We start from the raw sequence: 18882 nt of genomic DNA, 5'->3' as shown, positions 1-18882 counted from the left end.
GCGAGCAGAGCTGGGTTGCTCTTCCCGCAGCCACCTTGGCAAGCTGTTGTCCCCAACCTCTCAGTCTCTTGCCATCAGTAACTTCCCTGGAAGCTTCGTTACAGCAATTGCCACCAAACTGGCTCCTCGAGTCACCTTCTGGGAAGGGGGACCTGACCCCTCTGCTTTTCCCTCTCTCTGCAGGTTGATCCCCCGGACCCGATGGTGCTTGCCTCTGCCCCGTGGTCTGGCAGCATCCCGCCCGGAGGGGCTGCCCCTTCCCAGACCCTCAACCCGTGGCCTCAGACCCACCTGGCCGGATCCCAGCCTGCTGCCCTTGCTTCAGGGTGGGTGGATGGGGAAAGAGATGATGGCATTGCGTGTCGGCACGGGGTATCGGCTCGGCACAGCGTGCCACGGCACGGCCGCCGGCTCGGCAGCAAGGGGAGCGCAGGGGTGGGGACAGGGCTGTGCTTGCCCTTGGTGGAGGCAGGCGAAGGTGGAGTTATCCCTTTGCTCATCCCCGGGGAGCTGGTCGGACAGGAATTGGAGTAGCAGTGGGGTGCAGCAGGCGAGTGGCTCCGGTGGCCTGGTCCTGGTCCCGCTCCTAGCCCTGGTCCTGCCCGGCCCCGATGGATCCGGCTGCCAACCCGGGGGCATCGAGGGGCTCTGATGGCCTGATCCCAGCCTGGCAAAGATGTGTCAAGTGGGTGAGTCCAGGTCTTGCGTGGTGATCGCGATGGGAGGGTGCCCCAGCCCTGCCCGCGACTCCAGCACTGCCCTCCTGCAGGGAAACTGAGGCAGGGAGGGAGGGGAGCCGAGGGGCTCGGACGGGGTCAAGGGCAGAGCCGGGCTGGGCTGACGGTGGGTGCTGAGGAGAGCGGCCCTGGGGTGGGTCCCGACGGGGGAAAAGCCCGGCTGCTGCTGCAGTCACTCCTCAAAGTGCTGGGTGCCGAGAGCCAGCACTGGAGCTGCGGTTTATGGGCAGCTGCTCCCCCCAGAGCGTCCTCATCGCCCCGGGGAGCCCCGGCCCTTCCCGGCCCCATCAGGGACGCCTGTCCCCACGGCCGCTGGCCTGCGCTGCCGCCCGGTCCCAGGAGAGCCGGCTGGAGCAGTGGTTTGCATACCTGGGCTGCCGGCGGCTGCCACCGCATCGCCTCCTGCCTTGTCCCCCCGCCAGCATGGGGCACGTCCTTTGGGGCTGTCCCCAATGCCCCCTGCCTGTGCTGAGCGAGGTGCAAGGGCGGGAGGGACGGCTTGGTGCTGGCCACCCCACGCCGTGCAGCCTCCTTGCCCAGCCCTCCTCTCCCTCTGTCCCAGGTCACCTCGATCCCGGCAGCCACCAAAGGGTCCTTATGAAAACGGGCCTCATCCTCCTCATCATCGGGCACCTCAACTTCATCACCGGCGCCCTTGTCCATGGCACCGTCCTCCGCTTCGTGCTCAACCCCCGGGACGCCATCTCCCTGCAGTACGCCATCGCCAACGCCGCCTCCGTCATCTCCGCGCTGCTGGTACCGTGGGGTGCGGCGGGGTTTGGGGGACACAGAGTGGGTGCAGGAGGATGGGGGATGGATGAGGTATGGATGCAGGGTGGGTAGGAGGTGGGAGTCAGGAGGATGCAGGATGGACGCTGCTCCATCTCCCCTTCCCTGCTCTAAATGGGCCTTTCTAGCACAAAACTGGGGGGTTTAAATGCGCAGGGACTTGTCGCTGGGTGGAGGCTGGGGGACATGGAGCTCTGCCCCCCCATGCTGAATTGGCCAGATGAGCTTTCAGGGGTGATGGCGACGGGGAAAGGGGACCGATGTCCCCGGGGCAGGCGGGCGCCGTGCGTCGCTGACCTCCCCGCGCTTCCTCGCAGACCATCTCCTGCGGAATAGCTGCCCTCGTGCTGTCTCGCTACCTCGCCCCCGCCGCCCTCGTAAGCACCCCCGGCCCCGCAGCCCAGCACCCCTGGGGCTGTAGCCATCCCATGGAGCGCGCACGGCCGCCATGTCCCCTTGCTCGGGGACCGTCCCCGGGGAGGGAGCCTGGACAGGCGGCCGTGCGCGGCCCTGCCTCGCCGCGCTGCCTCTTCTCTCCCCTCCTGCAGAAATGGGCGGTTTTCACCCTGAGTGCCTGCAGCAGCCTGGGCTGCCTCTCCTGCCTGCTGGGGCTGGCCGTCTCCGTCGGGCTGACGCTGGGCAGCCAGGGCCGGGTGCTGCTGGCCCCCTGCCCCTTTGCCAACGTCGCCCTCGCCCCGGTCTCCCGCGAGTGCCCCTTCGATCCCACCCGTGTCTATGTGAGTCCCCAGTGGGCTGTGGGCTGGGGATGCCTGCACTGGGCATGGGGGGATGCAGTGGGGACCTGACACCCCGTGGCCCCGCAGAGCTCCACGCTGTCCCTCTGGGCCATCTCCCTCTTGCTCGACTCGATGGAGATCGTCTTCAGCATCCGCTGCCTCCTGCTCACCATCGACCTCCTCCACCTCGGCTGCTGCTGCCGCAGGGCGCACCGGAGGAAGGTGACTCCTGGTCCCCGGGCTCAGCACCAACCCGCTCCCCTGCGGGGCTGGGACGGACTCGGCTGGGCTCAGGGGCTCCGGGATGGGGATAGGACTTGCCAACCCAAAGCTCTCGTCCCCCAGGTCTTGTTCTCATCATCCCCTCTGGCTTGCAGGTCTCCTTGCAGGTGGCCCCCGTGGAGAGCCCTGACCCCGGGCAGTGCCTGGGCTTGCTGAGGCTGGATGGTGTGGAAACCTCCCAGCTCTGAGTGGGGCCCAAGGGTTGACCCCGTGGACGTGCCCCAGACAGCCCTGACCCATCCCAGCGCCCGCACAGCCCTGCGATGGGACCCGGCTGCCCCCCAGCCCGGCTATCGGGCAGATATGTCCCCTGGATGCCACCAGCCAAGACACATGAGCCCATCCCCGTGGCCTCGGGTCACCTCGGGCTGCAGCGAGGGAGGTGACTGAGCTGGATCCAGCCTGCGGGGAGGAACTTTCCCCTCAGCATCGGTGGCCCCTTTCCCACCACTGACTGCACTGACACAGACTTTATTCTGCAGGTATTAAAAGACCAGAAGCGTGTCCCCTCCCTGTGGCCCCCACCCGTGCGCCGGCCGTTGGGGAAGGGGCTGGCCCGGCCCCGTGGCCGTGGCAGTGTGTGCATGCGTGGGGGGTGCTGGGGGACCCCCGAGCCACAGGGTCTTTGTCCCCTGGACCGTGTGTCCCTGTCCCTGCTTCGCCACCAGCCTTTCCCGCCGGGTGGGTTGTCCCCCTGCTCCGAGCCCCCGGTGCTGGGGGGAACCATCCTCGCTCACGGCAGACCCTGCCTCCATCCTCCTTCCCCAGTCGAGCAGGGCAGGAGCCCCCCGGGCGATGGGGACCACCCCCCCAGGCTCCCCCTTGCCCCAGCTTCAGCCGGGCTCCAGCTCTCTCCCCGCGAGGGGCCGTGGGGGCACGGTGGTGGGGACCTGGGCAGAGGACAGTGGCAGTGGCCGGCTGCGGGGTCGGGGGGTGATGTGGGACTGTGGGGGGCCACGGGGGCTGTGGGGAACTGCGGGGGTCCGCGGGGCTCAGAGCTGCGCGGCGCCGCTGGGGTCGCACTGCAGCAGGCGCACGATGGACGGGTCGCTCTTGGCACCTTTGATGAACTCCTCCAGCGAGAGCTTGCCTGCGGGGGTGACACGGCTCAGCCCGGCGGCCACCACCCCGTCCCGGCTGCACACGCGGGACCGGAGACCTCCCAGCACCACAGACACCCACCCACCCGGGATGAGCACCCCTGGGGTCCGCTCCCGGGCTGCGGGAGCACACTGAGCCCCTCCGGCTGCCGGGGCTCCCCCCGGCCACCCCGGCGGACACGAGCCATTTAATCAGCGTGTGTGCGGCTCCTTCCGAGACCCCCAGATTTAGCCATGAGACCTTTCCCTTAATCCCCTCCATCTCCTCTCATTTACCGTCGTTATTAGTATCCATCTGTCGGAAGATTTTTTCCGTTCTTTTCTCCGGAGTCGATTCATCTTCGGGCATGTTCATCACGGAGGAGACCATTTTATAGATGGCCTGGGAGTGGGAGACGGGGATGAGGGTGGGTGCAAGGGGGGTGCCTGCCATCGCCACCCGAGACAGAGGACAGAGCTCTGGGCTTCGCTGCCTTGGGAACGGGGCTGGCATTTAACACCCTCCCCATGCCATCAGGCTACCGGGAGCTTTATCCAGCTGGGGTGGACGCAAGCAGCAGCCCCAAGGAAACAACCCGGCGGCAGGAGGCGGTTGGAGCTGCTCCTGCAGGGAGGAGATGCCCACTGAGATGTCACAGCAATGGCCTCGCGAGTCACCTTCTGATGCCGACGGCATCGGGTTGCGGTTTGGGCAAGGAGAGCATCTCCTGCCGGTTTGCCGACAACGCGTCCCTCTGCCCCAGGGGGCTCGGGGACGGCTGCCGTGCACCCAGCGCTCCCCAGAGCACAGTGAGTGGGGCCAGCGGGAAAAGCCCTGGGACGGGGTGACAAACAGTTGTCCCCAGGACAGGGAAGGACCAGGGGATGCCCCGGGGTAGACTCAGCGAGCCGCTCCCTGCAGACAGCAATAGGCTCCGTCCCAGGCACTAAGCCCTGTAACGCAGGGCGCATGTCCCCAGCCCACCCGCATCCCGGGAGGGGACGGCCACCGTCACGCCAGGGTGACGCCAGGACCACACACTAGGAGCCGCAGTGGGGCGAGGGAGCCCGGTACCTGCACGATCTCCAGCATCTCCTCCCGGCTGATGTAGCCGTTGCCGTCCAGGTCGTACATGCTGAAGGCCCACATGAGCTTCTGCTCCAGCTTCCCGCGGGAGGTGACGCTCAGGGCGATGATGAACTCTCGGAAGTCGATGGTGCCGTCGCCGTTGGTATCGAAGGTGCGGAAGACGTGCTCGGCGAACTTGGAGGCGTCGCCGTAGGGGAAGAAGTTGGCATAGATCTTCTTGAACTCCTCCACATTGAGGATGCCCGAGGGACAGTCCTTCAGGAAACCCTTGTACCAGCCCTGCAGCTCCAGGTCGGAGAACTCGGTGTTTTCCCGCAGGTCCTGGAGCATCTCGGGGCGCAGTTTGCTGTTTTGCTTCCCCATGCTGCTGGGACGCGCCGGCCAACCCGGGGTACCAGCGCTGCAGCGGGGCAGGCGCCTGGCCCGGCTCGGGGGGGTCCCTCTGCGCTACAGAAGGGGAGAGGGAAGGGGCAGCGCTCCCTGGCAGCCCCCCAACACCCAGGCGGACGCGGATGCAGCCCCCTCCATCCCCGCTGTCCTCTGTGAGCCGTCGGGGCCAGCCCCAGGGTCCACCCAGCACCGGGCAGTGCCAGCCCCCTCGCGTTTGCGTAATAAGCCCTTATAGCTCATTTGCATAATATATAGGTGATATATAGCTGCCGTCAGGAGGGCAGAGCAGCCTGGAGGAGGGGAAGGGGCTGGATTCGGCCCCAGCAGTGTGCTGGCTGGGGCTCTGGGTCCAGCCCAGCTTTGGGACTGGCCGGATCTGGGTCAGCTCCCGTGGAGGGAGGGTTATTTCCAGCTCCGCCGCTGCCTCCGTTAATATTTGATGCCTCTGGCTGGCACCGGAGCCCCGGGGAGGGCTGGGGACAGGTCTCTGCTCGGGGCCACCTCCTTGCTTCAGGGTGCCCACACCCCAGGGGGACCCAGAGCACCCCATCCTGCCAGGGTCACCCCTGAGGAGCGCAAAGGGGCCGGGAGGAGGTCAGGGTGGGTGCCCAGCATCTGGCCACACACCCCAGGTCCCCACGCTGGGGGCTCTGGGGGAACCTTGACCTGCTGCCCCCACCCCAGGCTGTGTTGTGACACCTGTGTGGGGAGAGGATGGGCTCGGGGGGCTTCATGGGTGCATGGGGGGCTTCAGTGCCTGGAGCACCCGCTGTCTTACTCAAAGTAGGGAGTGTCCCCAGCACCCTCAAACCCCTCATCCTTTGGGATCGCAGGGCACACAGGACTCCCCAAAAGGAGCAGCCCAGTAGGGCTGGACCCCCCAGTTACAGGGGGTTGGAGCCCCACATTGTCTCTCCATCACCCCCCACCACGGCTCCATCCCCACTCCAGCAGCCCGAGGGAGGATCTGCATGTCCCCACCCCACCCAGGGGTCCCCAGCCGGGTCCCCCCGGGGCTGGCACGACTCCCAGCCCCGCTGCCCGCGGGGCTGTGCCCCCTCCCTGCTGCCCGGTGCAGCTCCCGCCGCTGGGAGGGGAGCCCGCGGGGGGCTCAGCACCCCGAGAAGGGTTTGCAAGGACCCCCCAAAGCGGGCACCTCCGCAAGGGTGGTTGGGGACCCCCAGGGAAGATGCTCCCGGGGCGGGGGGGCAACAGGGGATTCCCCCCAAACCGGGCACCCCCGGAGAGAGGGGGGTTGCCGGGGACACACCCAAGGAAAGGTTCCCCCGCGGGGGGTGGATTACCAGGCACCCGGGGAAAGATGTGGTGGGGCGGGAGGGGGGCACGGGGCACCCCCGGCAAGATGCGGCGGGGCAGGGGGGGCTCTGCAGCCGCCGGCGGGGGCTGGGTCCGTGCTGGTGCCCTGGTGTCCCCGGTCCCCCAGTGCCCCCCCCGGTGCCCCCCCGGGGTCATCCCGTCCCCGCCGCCTCCTACCTGCCCGGGGACGAGCTGCCGCCGCCGCCGCCGTGCGCCAACGCAGCCCGGGAGCGCCCGCCGGTAGTGCCCGCCGCAGCGCCGGGCTGCGGGGGGGCACCGGCACCGGGGGGCACCGGCTCCGGGTGGGGCACCGGGGGCACCGGCAGCAGACCCCCCCCCGGGATCCCCCACCCGCCCCACGCACATCCCGCCCCCCCTCCTCGGGACACAGTCCCGTGGGGGGCTTGGTGTGCAACCCCTCATCCCCCCCGCAGCCAGGATCTGGGGCGAGTGGGGACCCCCCTATTGCACTGGCAAAGGCTGGGGCAGCTCCGGGAGCACTGGGAGGTCTTGGGGCACTGGGAGCACTGGGAGCACTGGGAGCACAGTTGGCACACCAGTCAGGCAAGGTGGCTGTGGCCATCTCTGTCCAGGAGCCGGGGTCTCAGGCTGCCCGCAGACCCGGGCGGACACAATGTGCCCCTGGTCAGGTCTTCAGGGGCTCTGTTACAGATGTCCCTTGGCCCTTCTGTGGGGTGCCATCCTGCCCCGGGCTGCCATGGGTGGGATGGAGAAGCACAAGGGTGTGTAAACACACACACGCATATCCCTGTGCGTGCACTGAACTGGGGACCCCTCTCTCCGTGTGCCGCCCCTGCCATCACACCTGCCTGTCCCCATCCCGTCCCCTCGGCAAGAGCCGCTGCCCCAGGACACGGCCAGGGTGGTCCCCCCAGGGACAGGGAGAGCCAGGGGCTGTGGGGATCCCCCACACGTGCCTCGGGCATCCTCAGCTCCTGGGCACAGGCTTAACCATCACCTTCCCTCTGGCCCAAGAAGGTGCCAAGCCAGGCGTTTTGGGGCTGCAAGGGGACATTTTGGGTTGAGTGTCCCCAGCATGCAGCCGGGGGCCGATGCAGCAGAGCATCACAGCACCCTCGCTTGTTCCAGGGGCTGGAGCAAAGCAGCTTTTGGCAGCCGCTCCAAGCACCTGGAAAAGGCTGCGGTGGAGACAGATGCTTGCTGTAAGGAGGTGCCATTCCCGGCAGGTTTTCCTGCGTTCCTGCACCAGCTCCATCCATTTGCAAAGCCCGGGATTGTTCAGCAATGCCGCGGGGAGCAGATGGCAGGGGCAGATGGGAGGAAGAGGCACTCTCCTCCAAATTACACAGATAAACATGCATAATGTGATTAAACCCACAGCCCCGTTGCCGGTCTGGGGGAAACGGGAAAGGGACTGGGGTGGCTGCTACAGGACAGGGAGCTGGGGGGAAGGATGGCTTGGGAGACCCAGGATGAGGTTAATTCACCCCAAAATCTGCTGGGCACTGAGATCAGCGAGGTTGAGAGGTTGCAGGTGCCCATCGAGGGAGACCTGGCACCTCCAGGACTAAAACGCCAACCTGAAGCGGGGCAGGAGACGGGGACCGGCCCTGATAAAGTGGCTGAAATCCACGGGCATGTTTTGAAACACCGATGGGCAGCACTTGCCCGAACCGCTGCCGGGCCGGCAAGGGGACCCAGCCCAGCCCGTGGTGCTGGCCCGTGAGGACCACGAGGACCTCGCTGTACCCCAGGAACAAGCAGTTATTAATAATAGAGGCAATATTGGTCTCTCATTGTGGTTTTTTCCCCCTTTTTTAATAGCCTCATGGTGGTACCGTTCCCCTGCCTGTTGCTGGAGACCAGAGACCCGCACAGGCTCCTTCCTGCCCTTCCCCTGCCCCTTTCGGTGCTGAGCCTCCTCCGGGGCGCTGCCACCTCCCCATCAATTCCTTCTCACCCTCCCCATTGCAGCAGCCATGTCCGTGCCACAGCCTGGTCGAGGGGCCGGTGGCTCCACAGGGCCAGGAACCCTCTGGGGGGTCCGGGCAGGGGTCTCACGCAGGACTGGCATCGAGCCCGAGCGGCGTTTTGGGAATGGGATTGGGCTGGTGATGAGAGCTGCTGCAGCAGTGTGTGCCCCCATCCCACGTAGGAAAGGCGTTTGGAGGGGGGTATGGGATGGGGACTGGAACTGGGGCCTCGGTGTGAGCAGAAAGGCAAGGAAAAGGGAGAGATTTGTGCCCCGGGGGCTGAAGGCATCCTGGGGGGCCGGAGCCGGGCTGCCTGTGCGCTGGGCGATGCCCCCACACCCAGTGATGCTGGGAGGAAGGGCCAGGGCCCCTCGAAGGTGGGGGTGCCGTTTCCCCTCCGATAATCTTCATATCTATTTTAATCCCCTTGGCATGAGTGACAGAGGGCACAACTGACGCAGGCTGATTTGAAAGCATCCCATTTTCGACTCAAACCCGGCCCTAAACCCACCTAATCCCCTGCGCTGGAATGGATTGCAGGAGGGAGAGAGAGGATAATAGGGGGCATGGGGGGCACGGGCAGGGCCGTACTCTGCCATCAAACACTAAGTGACTTATAGGGTCCCTGGGGTGGGGGTAAATCACTCCCAGCCCATCCCCTCTGGCTCCTCATCCCCCCCACCCCAAAGCCTTGTATTTTTTCGGCTCACAGCCCCCTCCATCACCCCTTGTTCCTTGCAGCGGTGCCGGGGACACCAGCTCATGCTCCCTCCGCTGATTTGGGGGCTCAGCGGTGTCATGGGGGGAGCAGGACTGTCCCCTGAGGGTGCCAGAGCCCCCAAACAGCCGGGGCAGGGAGCAGGGCTGCTCGGAGCTGGCTCCCACTGGCCCCAGACTTGTGGCCAAGCCGAGCCCCTGGCAGAGGTGCTGCCGGCAGGATGCCGACATGGCTGCGGGCGCCGCTGTGACATCTTCCCCACTGCCGGCGGAGAGAGACATGGGGTGTTGGCGATGCCCTGGCTGGGAGATTCCCCCTCCTCTTCCTCCTCCACCTTCTTCTCCTCCTTCTTCTCCTTCTCCTCCTCCTCGCCAGGATTTCTGCGGGAATTTCCTGCGTTGTCATAGCAGCCGTGAAGCCCCCGAGGCTTCACTGCAGTAGGGCAGGGTGGGATGGGGATGCAGGTGAGACCCTGAGCCCTGCCCGGGGGGGACACCCCCCCCCCACTGAGCGTGTCCCTGTGCCCCGGCACACACACGCACACAGGGCAGCCGTGTCCCGGGGGGTGCACAGCTCCGCACACACGTGTGCACGCAGGGCAGCGTGTGTTGGTGCCAGCTTTGGCGTGGCCCCGGCTGCCGTCCCCAAGCTGGCGGGGCTCGGCGGGGCTCGGGGTGCCCAGGGCTTGGCACACCACGGTGGGACGTTCAGGGGCTTTGGTGATTTGGGCTCGGCATCGGCCGTCCCAGCCTCTCCAGCTCCACAAGCCAGTGGGAGAATCCTCATGTGCGGAGGAGCCCAGGCATGACCGGGGTGGCTGTGGGTGCCCTAAGGAGGGTCAGTGCCTGGCAGGCAAACAGGCACCATCCCCACCACCATCCCCGCAGCCTGGCGGGGCACTGGGACAAGCTGGGAGGGGAGAGGGCAAAGTAAGAGGGACTCAGCCCCTGGCTGTGTCAGCAAACCCAACCAGGGGCTCCCCAATACCCTGCAGACCCCTCCCCGTGGCCCTGCACTGGCCCCAGAGCTTGTCCCCGTCCCCACGCCATGCACGGCCCCATGGAGGACATGGTGAAGGTAAGCGGAGCCGCGGCGGGGGCGCGGGGCAGGGGCTGCAGGAATAGCTGAGGATTAAGAGCAAATGCCCAGATAATGAGGATCTTTGGTAAAAAGCCCATTTGTATAATTTAAATCTCTAATAGGCTTCCTGGAATACAAAGCCCTTTGTGATGCCCGATCTCATCTGGATCAGGAGCCGCTCGCTCTCTAAATCTTGACTTAGCACCGCAGGGATGCAGGGACGTTTCATAACGGAGTGGCTCCATCCCATGTCCCCGCGTCCCCACATCCCCATGTCCCGGTGATGCCCACGCTGCCGCCCTGAAGCACGTACAGCTCACCTTGCCCAGGCAGCCAAGGTCAGGGCTCCTGGGGATGCGTGTCCCCGTCCCCATGGGGCACACGTGTGTTGGCACCTGGACACGTGTGTTCAGCAGTGCCGTGACATGGAGCTGGGATGTGTTTCGGGGCAGTTTAGGCACAAGCGGGTCCCCAGCTGTGTAAATGGCCGCGGGGGGCGGCTGCAGCAGAGTGGAGGGGAGGAAGGCGTGCTGTGGGCACCTTGGTGCCCAGTTTTCCGTGCCACCTTCCCTAGCAGGGTCTGCAGAAGTGCAAAACCCCGAAGGGTTTCTCCACCGGGGAGGCAGTTTGTCACCATGTCCGGAGTGTCGCAGGGCTCCCCGAGCCGTGGTGGGGGTGGCCCACGGCCAGGGTCTGCCCCAGCTCGTCCTGCCCGGGGGTTTGGGGCCACTGGCTGAGCTCTGCAGGGTGGCCAGGACATGCCAGGGCTGGCTGGGGGCCCCCACTGTGTCCCACCATGGGGGTCGAGGGCTGCGGAGGTGACGCCACCGTCCCGGGCAGCTCTTGGCCCCGTTGATGGGGGTGGGACCGGGGGGGTCTGGTGCTGGGGCGAGGGGGAGCACGCCCAGAGGGGTCCGGACCCAGCCTTGGCCCTTGTCCCCCCGCCCTCCCCAAGGACCGGAGGGGTTAAACGCCACCGCCACTGCCACCGGTGCCACCGGTGCCACCGGTGCCACGGCCACGGGCGAGCCCCGGGCTCCCTCTCGTGGCATCTCGCCCCATCTCATGGGGTGACCGAGGAGCCACGGGGACACGGGGGGGGTCAGCGGCGGCCGGGGCAGCGGGTCCGGGGGGCTGGGCGGGGGGATCCGAGCCGGGGGGGCTGCGAGCCGGGAGGGGTTCGAGCCGGGGGACAACGCTCCCCCCGCGACCAACCCCTCCGGGCCCCCAGCCCCTCCGGCAGGACCCCGCGGGACGCGTCTGGGCGTGGGGCCGGGGTGGGGGTCCCCTCCTGGGGGGCCCGGAGGGATGGGGGGGGTCCCGGCTGCGGCCCCCCCGGCTCCCACCGCGGGGTGTCGGCAGGTGGCAGCAGCGGCCTTCGGCAGCGCCGGTCTGCGGGCGGCACCCCGGCTGCAGCACCCTGCCAGCCGGGCACCCAGCACCCCCTGCACCCGCCTGCACCCTGCAGCACCCCCCGCACCCAGAGAGCACCCTCTGCACCCCGCATCACCCTGCCAGCCTGGCACACAGCACCGCCTGCACCCCACGGCACTTCCTGCAACCCCCTGCACAGCACCCCCTGCACCCCACAGCACCCCCTGCAACCCCTTGCACCCTGCACAGCACCCCCTGCACCCCACAGCACCCCCTGCAACCCCTTGCACCCTGCACAGCACCCCCTGCACCCCACAGCACCCCCTGCAACCCTCTGCACCCTGCACAGCACCCCCTGCACCCCACAGCACCTTCAGCACCCAGACAGCACCCACTGCACTCCACTGCACCCTGCAGCACCCTGCCAGCGTGGCACTCAGCACTCCACAGCACCCCCTGCACCCTACAGCACCCTCTGTACCCTGCACAGCACCCCTGCACCCCGCAGCATCCTGTACAGCTCCCCCTGCCCAGCACCACACCCTGGCAGCCCCCCCATGCAGGACCCCACACACCCAGCACCCTGTGCAGCTCTCCCCCAGCCCCCAGCCCTCCCTGCAGCCCTGCTCCCCTTTGTGCGTCACCCCTGCAGTGTTCCCTCCGACGTGCAGAGTCCCCCCCAGAGCACAGTGTCCCCCAAGATGCAGCATCCCCCCGCGGGCATCCACAGCCAGGCAGGAGCCCCTGGGGGCTGCAGGGGGTCAGAGGCCCCGGAGGGGGGAGCCCCTGGGGGGGTTCCCAGTGAGCGGCCACGCAGGTGATGCGCTGCAGCATGAGCTTTGCGATGGGGTGCAGGGAGCCTTCACCCCGAGAGCTTGGGGTGCCAGAGGGAGGTACAGGTGATGATTTGGGGTGACCAAGCTGCTCCTGGGACATGACTGCGGCTCTGGGGACCGGGGCTGGGCCAGGCTCTCCTGGGGAGCAGCAGCACAGGGTCCCCTGGATCTGCCAACATCCCTCTGTCCCCTGGGGACCCCAGGGCTGGGACTGTCCCTCTCTGGGGACATCCGGAGCACCCCCCCACACCACATCCATTTCCCTCATGGGCTGCACGGGGGGCAGCTCGGGCCAAAAAGGGCCCTCGCAATGGCCTTAACCCCATAATGCTGATTTAGGGACCGTTTTCCGGGTCACGGGAACGTGATCTTGGTGCTCGGCTCCTGCCGGAGCCCAGCCCAGCATATTTAGGGTGAGGTGGGACAGGACAGGGGCTGGGTGCGAGGAGGGGGACGGCTGGTGGCCTCCCAGGTGTCCGTCTGGTGATGCAAGAAGGAAGACGAGCGACTGGCGAGCCTAAGTGCGTAATTAGAGCTGTGACTTAATTGGCATACCGGGGACGTGCGATGGGCGTCGTGTGACTTGAATAGTGATGTGCCAGTACGGGCTGGGGAGACGGAGGAGGCTCCGCACCGCACAGGGAGGCAACAGGGGACCAGGGGTCCAGGACACCCCGAAAGGCCTTGACCGGTGGAGGGAAAGGAGAGGGGACAGGGAAGGGACAAGCACAGCATGGACCACCCCGTGCACCCGGGGGCAGCCAGGATCTGAGCCCCTGGAGGGGACCTCAGTGCGGTGGCGATGTCCTGGGGAACCTGCCGAGGACGGCAGACGTCACAGGCTGGAAAAGAGCAAATGTTTCCCCTTTATTTGGAAAGGGGGAAAGGAAAAACCAGGGAATTACGGTGTTAACTGTGTTCAGCCTCTGGAAAAATATCAGAACACATCAAAAACCCTCTTGTGGGAGCCTGGGAGGTAGCAGGGTGATGGGGACCAGACCTCTCGCATCTGCCAGCAGCAACCGGGGCAAAACACCGTCTGTCCCACATGCTGGGGCCTGGCCTCGGCTCGCTGCCGGCACAGGATGGGGTCCAGCCCAGGAGGCACCTTCCCTGGGCTGACCGGACAGTCCGGCTGCAGGGAGTTACTGGTTTTGTGTGACAATCCCTCCATCTCACGGCTGCCGGGAGATTTGGGTCTCCCAGTACGGAGGCAGGGAAACGCTGGTGCCGGCAGCGTGGAGGTGCATCCTGCTGCGACCTCGGCTTCGCGTTTCTGCCGGCAGCTGGAGCCGGTTCGGCTGCGTCTGCCTCGGAGCCGAGGGCTCGTGGTCCCGCTCCGGGTGCGCAGCCCATGGAGGGAGCACCGGCAGGAGCCCGGCACCCAACAGAATGTCCTGCCCAGCCTCATCCTCCAGTGAGGGAGGCCCAGGGGAAGCAGGAGCCCGGCCTGCAGCCACCCCTGCATGGCTGTGCCCAAATCCCGGCTCCAACAGCTGAACTCCCCCAGCCCAGCCACTGGGCTGGATTTGGAGTGGGCACCGAGCTCAGCGCAGGCTGCTCCGGCGAGGGGCTGAGTCCCACCGCCAGCCCGGGGCTCCTGCTCCTCCCCGGCACCTTCTCCGCCGCTGAAGTGATGAAATTTTAATCTGCTGCCAGGCAGGAGATGAAAGGCAGGCACCGCGGGCGCTTCCCTGGGAAGCAGCCAGCTGCAGCCGAGCGCCCCGGCACTGCGATGGGGTGCGGCATGGACACGGCCCCGGCACCGCGACGCGGTGGGAATTATCTTCGTTCCAGGCTGAGGAAAGAGAGCGGTGGAATGGCGCAGGGCCGGGGTTTGGCAGGACAGGGTTGTCTCCTGGCTCTGGCGGAGGCTTTTTGGGTCTCTCTTGGGCAATGGTGCCTGTCGCTTCTCCGGGAAGGGGCTTTGGTTCGTGGGGAGACACTGGGAGCTCTGCAGGGTCTCCTCTACACGAGGGGACCCCTGAGCTGGGGTGTCTCTCACTGTGATCTGCAAGCACAACTGCGGTCTGTGCACGGCCGGAGGGTCCCCAGCACCGCTGCGGGAGGACGGGAAGGGGAAGGCGGCAGAGGCTCCCAACGCCAAGCCCCTCACGCCTGATTCACTCCCTACTTCATCCAGCGTGGCTCTGTTGACACCACTGGTGCAGAACGGAGAGAAACCATCAGTCCATAAACCAAACTGTAGGGACCAGGCATAAGCGAGGGGACCCCACTGATGCTCCTGGGAGCCCACAGGCCACGCCGCGCTCCCTGGCAGGAGGCAGCAAATAAATACCCGGGCCAGACAGACAGCGAGTGAGCGATGCCGCCCAGACACACGGCCCAGACCCTGCTGCCTCCCACCCACATCATGGCTGGGTGCTCCCAGCCAGACCCGTCCGTGCGTGCTGGGACCTCTAGTACCTGCCTGCTGGCACCCTGTGGCCACCGCAGCTGGTGGGGCCACCCCGGGCCATCGCAGCCAGACCCTCATTGCTGGTGGGGTGCAGTGGAGGGGTCAGCAGAGGCTGCGGTGGCCGGAGCAGGGTCCCCCCCATGCAGCGTCACACGGTTTGGCAGCTGGGGAAACAGCTTCTATTCCCTTCAACTAGTTACCATAAATCAGAGCGCTGCCGGCTTAATTAACCTGGAGGCACGGCTAATTCCAGAAGCTCATCTAATCCTCATTACCTCGGAATTTAGAGCCCGGCGACTCGCAGGGGCTGCGTGAAACCCCGGCGGTAAAATGGCACCGCTGCTGTGCACGGGGGGCTCGTCTCGGGGTGAGAGCCCGTCTCCTTCCCCCGGTGGCCCGGGGGGCCCGGCGGGGAGCAGCCCCCGGGAGGGCTGGGCCGGGCCGGGACCCCGGCGGGGGCGGGACGGGGAAACTGAGGCAGACAACGGGGCCGGGCTGGGCGGGGGGCCCGAGCCGCCCCCGTCCCGCCGCCCCCGGGGCCGGGGGAGGGACCGGAGCGGGGCTGCCCGGCGCTGCAGCGGGCGGAGCCGGGGCTCGGCGGGGCCGCGCCCGCCCCCGCCTCCCGGCCGAGCCCAGCCGTACCGTACCGAACCGAGCCGTGCCGGGCGCTACCGGGCGGTGCTGAGCCCAGCCGAGCCGTGCCGAGCCCAGCCGCACCGGGCGGCACCGGGCGGTACCGGCGGTACCGGGCCCCGGCGCTCTCCGCGGTGCTGAACGGAGCCGCCGCGCCCGCAGGACGCGCCGCCGGCGGGGCCCGGCCCGGCCCGGCCCGGAGCGGCTCGGCCCGGCGCGGCGCGGCGGCCGCGGGGGATGGAGCCCTTCCTCGGCTGCACCGGCGCCGCGCTCCTGCTCTGCTTCAGCTACGCCGGTCTGCGCCCGGTGGAGGCAGGTAAGGGCCGCCGGGCCCCCGGAGGGGCTGCCCGGGGTGTGTGGGGGGGGGCGTCGGCGGGGGGAGTCCCCCGGTACACACGGGTGGGAGGAGAGGGTGAAGCGTGGGTGCTGCGTGGAGCACGGCCGGGCAGGGCTGCGCCGAGGGGATGGAGTTCGGGGGCATCGCCAGCCGGGACTTTGTCGGTAATTGGGTTCGGAAGAGACAGGAGATTTCGGGCACGCAGCCGCGGGGCACCGGTCTCGGGAAGCACCAAGCTCTCGCCCCCACGGCGTCCCGGCGTGGGTGCTTGCAGCCAGCCCTGGGGAAGGCGCTCGTAGAAATGTGGTGTGAAAACAGGGGCTCGGGGAGAGCGAACAGAGACCCTTGCCCAGCACCGGGCACGGGGGAGGCAAAGGCTCTCCTGCCCCTGAGCAGTGACGCTGGCTCATGTCATGGGGCTGAACTAGAGCAGAGGAGGCAAAACGGATCTGCTCTGCCAACGCCACGGCGCGTTAGCCCTGGCAATCCCCCTCCCCGGCTCCTGCTCACCCCAGGCTGTCCGGGGCCCAGCCAGGCGCTGCCGGGGGCCACCTCTCCATGGGGCACAGCGCATCCCAGCTGCAAACCAGGCCCCTTCAAGTTGAGCGGGTCCTCTAAGTGGGGGATCTTTTGGGAAGGCAAAGGTGCCCATGAGCTAGCTCTCATTTTGGAGCCAGCAGGACGTGCTCAGGTCCACCCTCCTTCCCTGCATCGGTCGGGCTGAGCCTTCCCCCGAGCACCCTGCGCGTGGGTGCCACATCTCGGCAGGTGCTGGTGGGTGCTTCCCAGCCCCAGCCAGACGCCCTCCCCGGCTCTGTGTCGCCAGCCGGAGGGCTGTCTCCCTCACTGGCTGCAAGATGTTGGTGGAACAGCTGCTTTGATTTGCAAAACGCTGATTGCCAGAATATCTTACATTCCAGGAGGCTGGGGGTGACTATTAGGGTTGCAGAGCTCTGGGGAGTGGAAATTCCTGCGCCCAGGCCAGCCCCGGGAGTTGCTGGAGTTACATTTGCCCTCGTCCTGCTTGCGCCGGGGCTGCAGCAACCCCCCGAATGCCTTGGGCTCTGACACACGCGTCCTTGGCCCGACTCTGAAGTTGCCATTTCACAACTGACAGATCCGGGGAGATTAATGAAACATTCCCAGAAGGAGGGAGCGATGGGGAAAACACAGCGGCACAATGGAGGCGTCTGCCATTGTAACAGCCCTCCCGATTTTCTGTAAACTAGGCCACTTCCCCTGCTCTTCCTTATCCTTGAATCACCTCAGTCAGCGCCTGAGAGTCAACATGGAGTTGTGTCCCTGCCCATAACCGCCTTCTGCTCCTGCCTTACAGGCAGCGTTTCTGTGCCGTAAGGTCTCCGTGCCATCTTAGGAGCCGGGCAGCTCTGTAAACACAGATAGCCGCCCCGTCTCGCGGCTACGGCGTGCGGTGGGGAGGCAGGAGACTCGGTCCTGGGCTCCGATGAAGCTGTGTGACCTTGGTGCTGTGCCACGCACCCCGCTGCCTCCTCTTTCTGTGGTCTGCTTTGCCAAGGGTTGTGATGTGCTCTCCCCGCACCTCGGCGAGGCAGTGAACTTGTGCTGGCCCTGTTTTTCAGAGAGGGAAAAGAGGAAGGAGGGCATGGAGTGATTTTCCCAAGGTCACACAGAGGTAGCGGCAGCATCTCCACCAGCTCTGTGTCCCCAGCTCTACCTGATGATGTGGCCACGAGGCCGCCAAGGCGTGCAAGCCAAGAGTCATTGGAAAAGCCCGTGGAGAGGAAACCGTCCCCAGCAGGGCCAGGCAGGGACGGAGGCTTGGCGGTGCCGCCCTTTGGAGCCAGAGCTCATGCACATGGGTTTAAAATAATGCCTGTTGTGAAAGTTAAAGCTGCTGTCCCCGGGAGAGGAATGGTGCAAATTCCCCCCTGCCGATGCAGCGGCGAGGGCTGGTGAGTGAGTGGCAGAGCATGGACCCTGCTCTGAAAGAGGGGTTTGGCCAGTCAGGACCATTTTTTGGCAAGGTGATGCCAAGGTGAGCGAGAAGGGGAAGCAGGACCAGGACAAGCTGAGACATAAAGTCCCCACTAACGCTCTTTGATAGCCCTCAGCATCCCACCAGTGCCGCACGGGTAAAGCCCTCCAGCTCACCCTACTGCTGCCTGCTCGAGAGGGTCCCTGAGGAAACATTCAGGATGGTTGGCAAGTCAGAAATACAATTTAATTTTGCCACAGCGCTTGCCCCGGCAGTGGGATGGCCTGCCCTGCCCAGCCTGGAGGTGCCAGCAGCCCCCTCCTCGTTAGGCAGAGGGTAATGAAGAGGGAGGTGAACTGTGCCGGGCTCGGTGGCGCAGGGCTGCTGTTAAGGGCTGTAAGAGCAGTGGGGCGATGCTGCGTAACGATGATGAAAGACCCCAAAATGGGCCACGGCCCCTGCGACTTGCTAGGGCAAAGAGCATCCCTGCCAGGTGCCTGCCTTGAGCAACTTCAGTCAGGTTCTCTTCTGTAAGACGGAGGGGAAAGAGCACACTGCTCAGGCAGAGGTAAAACTTCACCCGCCAGCACAGCTCTGGGCCCCGTCCAGCTCGCAGCCTTCACAGAACCTGGACTGGCCTCCAATCCAAGGAGCCCCTTAACAACTCCTCTACCTCCACTGCCCAAAAAGGAGCCAAAACCACCGGGCTGGATTCTGCTTTAAAGCAGCTCAGTGCTCTTGCGCCAATCCTGCGTGTTCTCACCCCCCTGAGCCACTCTGCACACCAGGCTCCTCTTCCTCTGCCGAGGTGGGCCTCCATCCTCACCTCCTCCCCAGACAGCCCCACCAGCTGCAGGGGGGCAAGGAGAGCAAAGCAGACGCTCTTTCCCAACCTGTATCTCGCCGGGCACACGCACCTCCTCCTCCGAGCCAGGGGAACGGAGCTCACCTGAAGTCTGGCAGGATCAAAACCAAAAGCGAGCAATAGGCTCAGCACGCGTGAGAAAGCAGCGATCGGTCTGACAGCTATTGGGAAATGGCAAACCAACCCGCTCCAGCCACTTCCCGTCTCACGGAGGCCACGGAGATTCCTGGCCAGCTGATGGATGGCGTAGGCACTTTATTGATTTCTGCATTCAGCGTAGGAGAGAT

The 18882-nt window shown here is 66.2% G+C and overlaps 2 protein-coding genes across 2 annotated transcripts; one reads left to right on the top strand and one right to left on the bottom strand.

The window, feature by feature from the left end:
* Positions 1-382: 382 nt before the first annotated feature.
* TMEM54 (transmembrane protein 54) lies at positions 383-3055 on the top strand. Its single transcript, XM_075173294.1, has 6 exons — positions 383-689; positions 1300-1493; positions 1844-1903; positions 2075-2263; positions 2351-2485; positions 2641-3055. Exons 1-6 carry the CDS (start codon positions 677-679, stop codon positions 2731-2733), a joined length of 684 nt encoding a protein of 227 aa, XP_075029395.1. The 5' UTR covers positions 383-676; the 3' UTR covers positions 2734-3055.
* Positions 3002-5155, bottom strand: HPCA (hippocalcin). Its single transcript, XM_075173293.1, has 3 exons — positions 4700-5155; positions 3922-4027; positions 3002-3635 (listed from the first exon to the last, which is right to left on the bottom strand). Exons 1-3 carry the CDS (start codon positions 5075-5077, stop codon positions 3538-3540), a joined length of 582 nt encoding a protein of 193 aa, XP_075029394.1. The 5' UTR covers positions 5078-5155; the 3' UTR covers positions 3002-3537.
* Between the last annotated feature and the right edge of the window lie 13727 nt (positions 5156-18882).

This window comes from Calonectris borealis, chromosome 25, assembly GCF_964195595.1.
Source record: "Calonectris borealis chromosome 25, bCalBor7.hap1.2, whole genome shotgun sequence".
Lineage (NCBI taxonomy): Eukaryota > Metazoa > Chordata > Aves > Procellariiformes > Procellariidae > Calonectris > Calonectris borealis.
This window is presented reverse-complemented; position numbering and strand designations above follow the sequence as displayed.

Coding starts and splice junctions, on each gene's coding strand:
- HPCA (XM_075173293.1), bottom strand. CDS start 5,077: ATGGGGAAGCAAAACAGCAAACTGCGCCCCGAGATGCTCCAGGACCTG. Junction 4,028..4,699: donor AGATGCTGGAGATCGTGCAG/GTACCGGGCTCC, acceptor TCCCACTCCCAG/GCCATCTATAAAATGGTCTC. Junction 3,636..3,921: donor GATGGATACTAATAACGACG/GTAAATGAGAGG, acceptor TCACCCCCGCAG/GCAAGCTCTCGCTGGAGGAG.
- TMEM54 (XM_075173294.1), top strand. Junction 1,494..1,843: donor CCGTCATCTCCGCGCTGCTG/GTACCGTGGGGT, acceptor GCTTCCTCGCAG/ACCATCTCCTGCGGAATAGC. Junction 2,264..2,350: donor TCGATCCCACCCGTGTCTAT/GTGAGTCCCCAG, acceptor GTGGCCCCGCAG/AGCTCCACGCTGTCCCTCTG.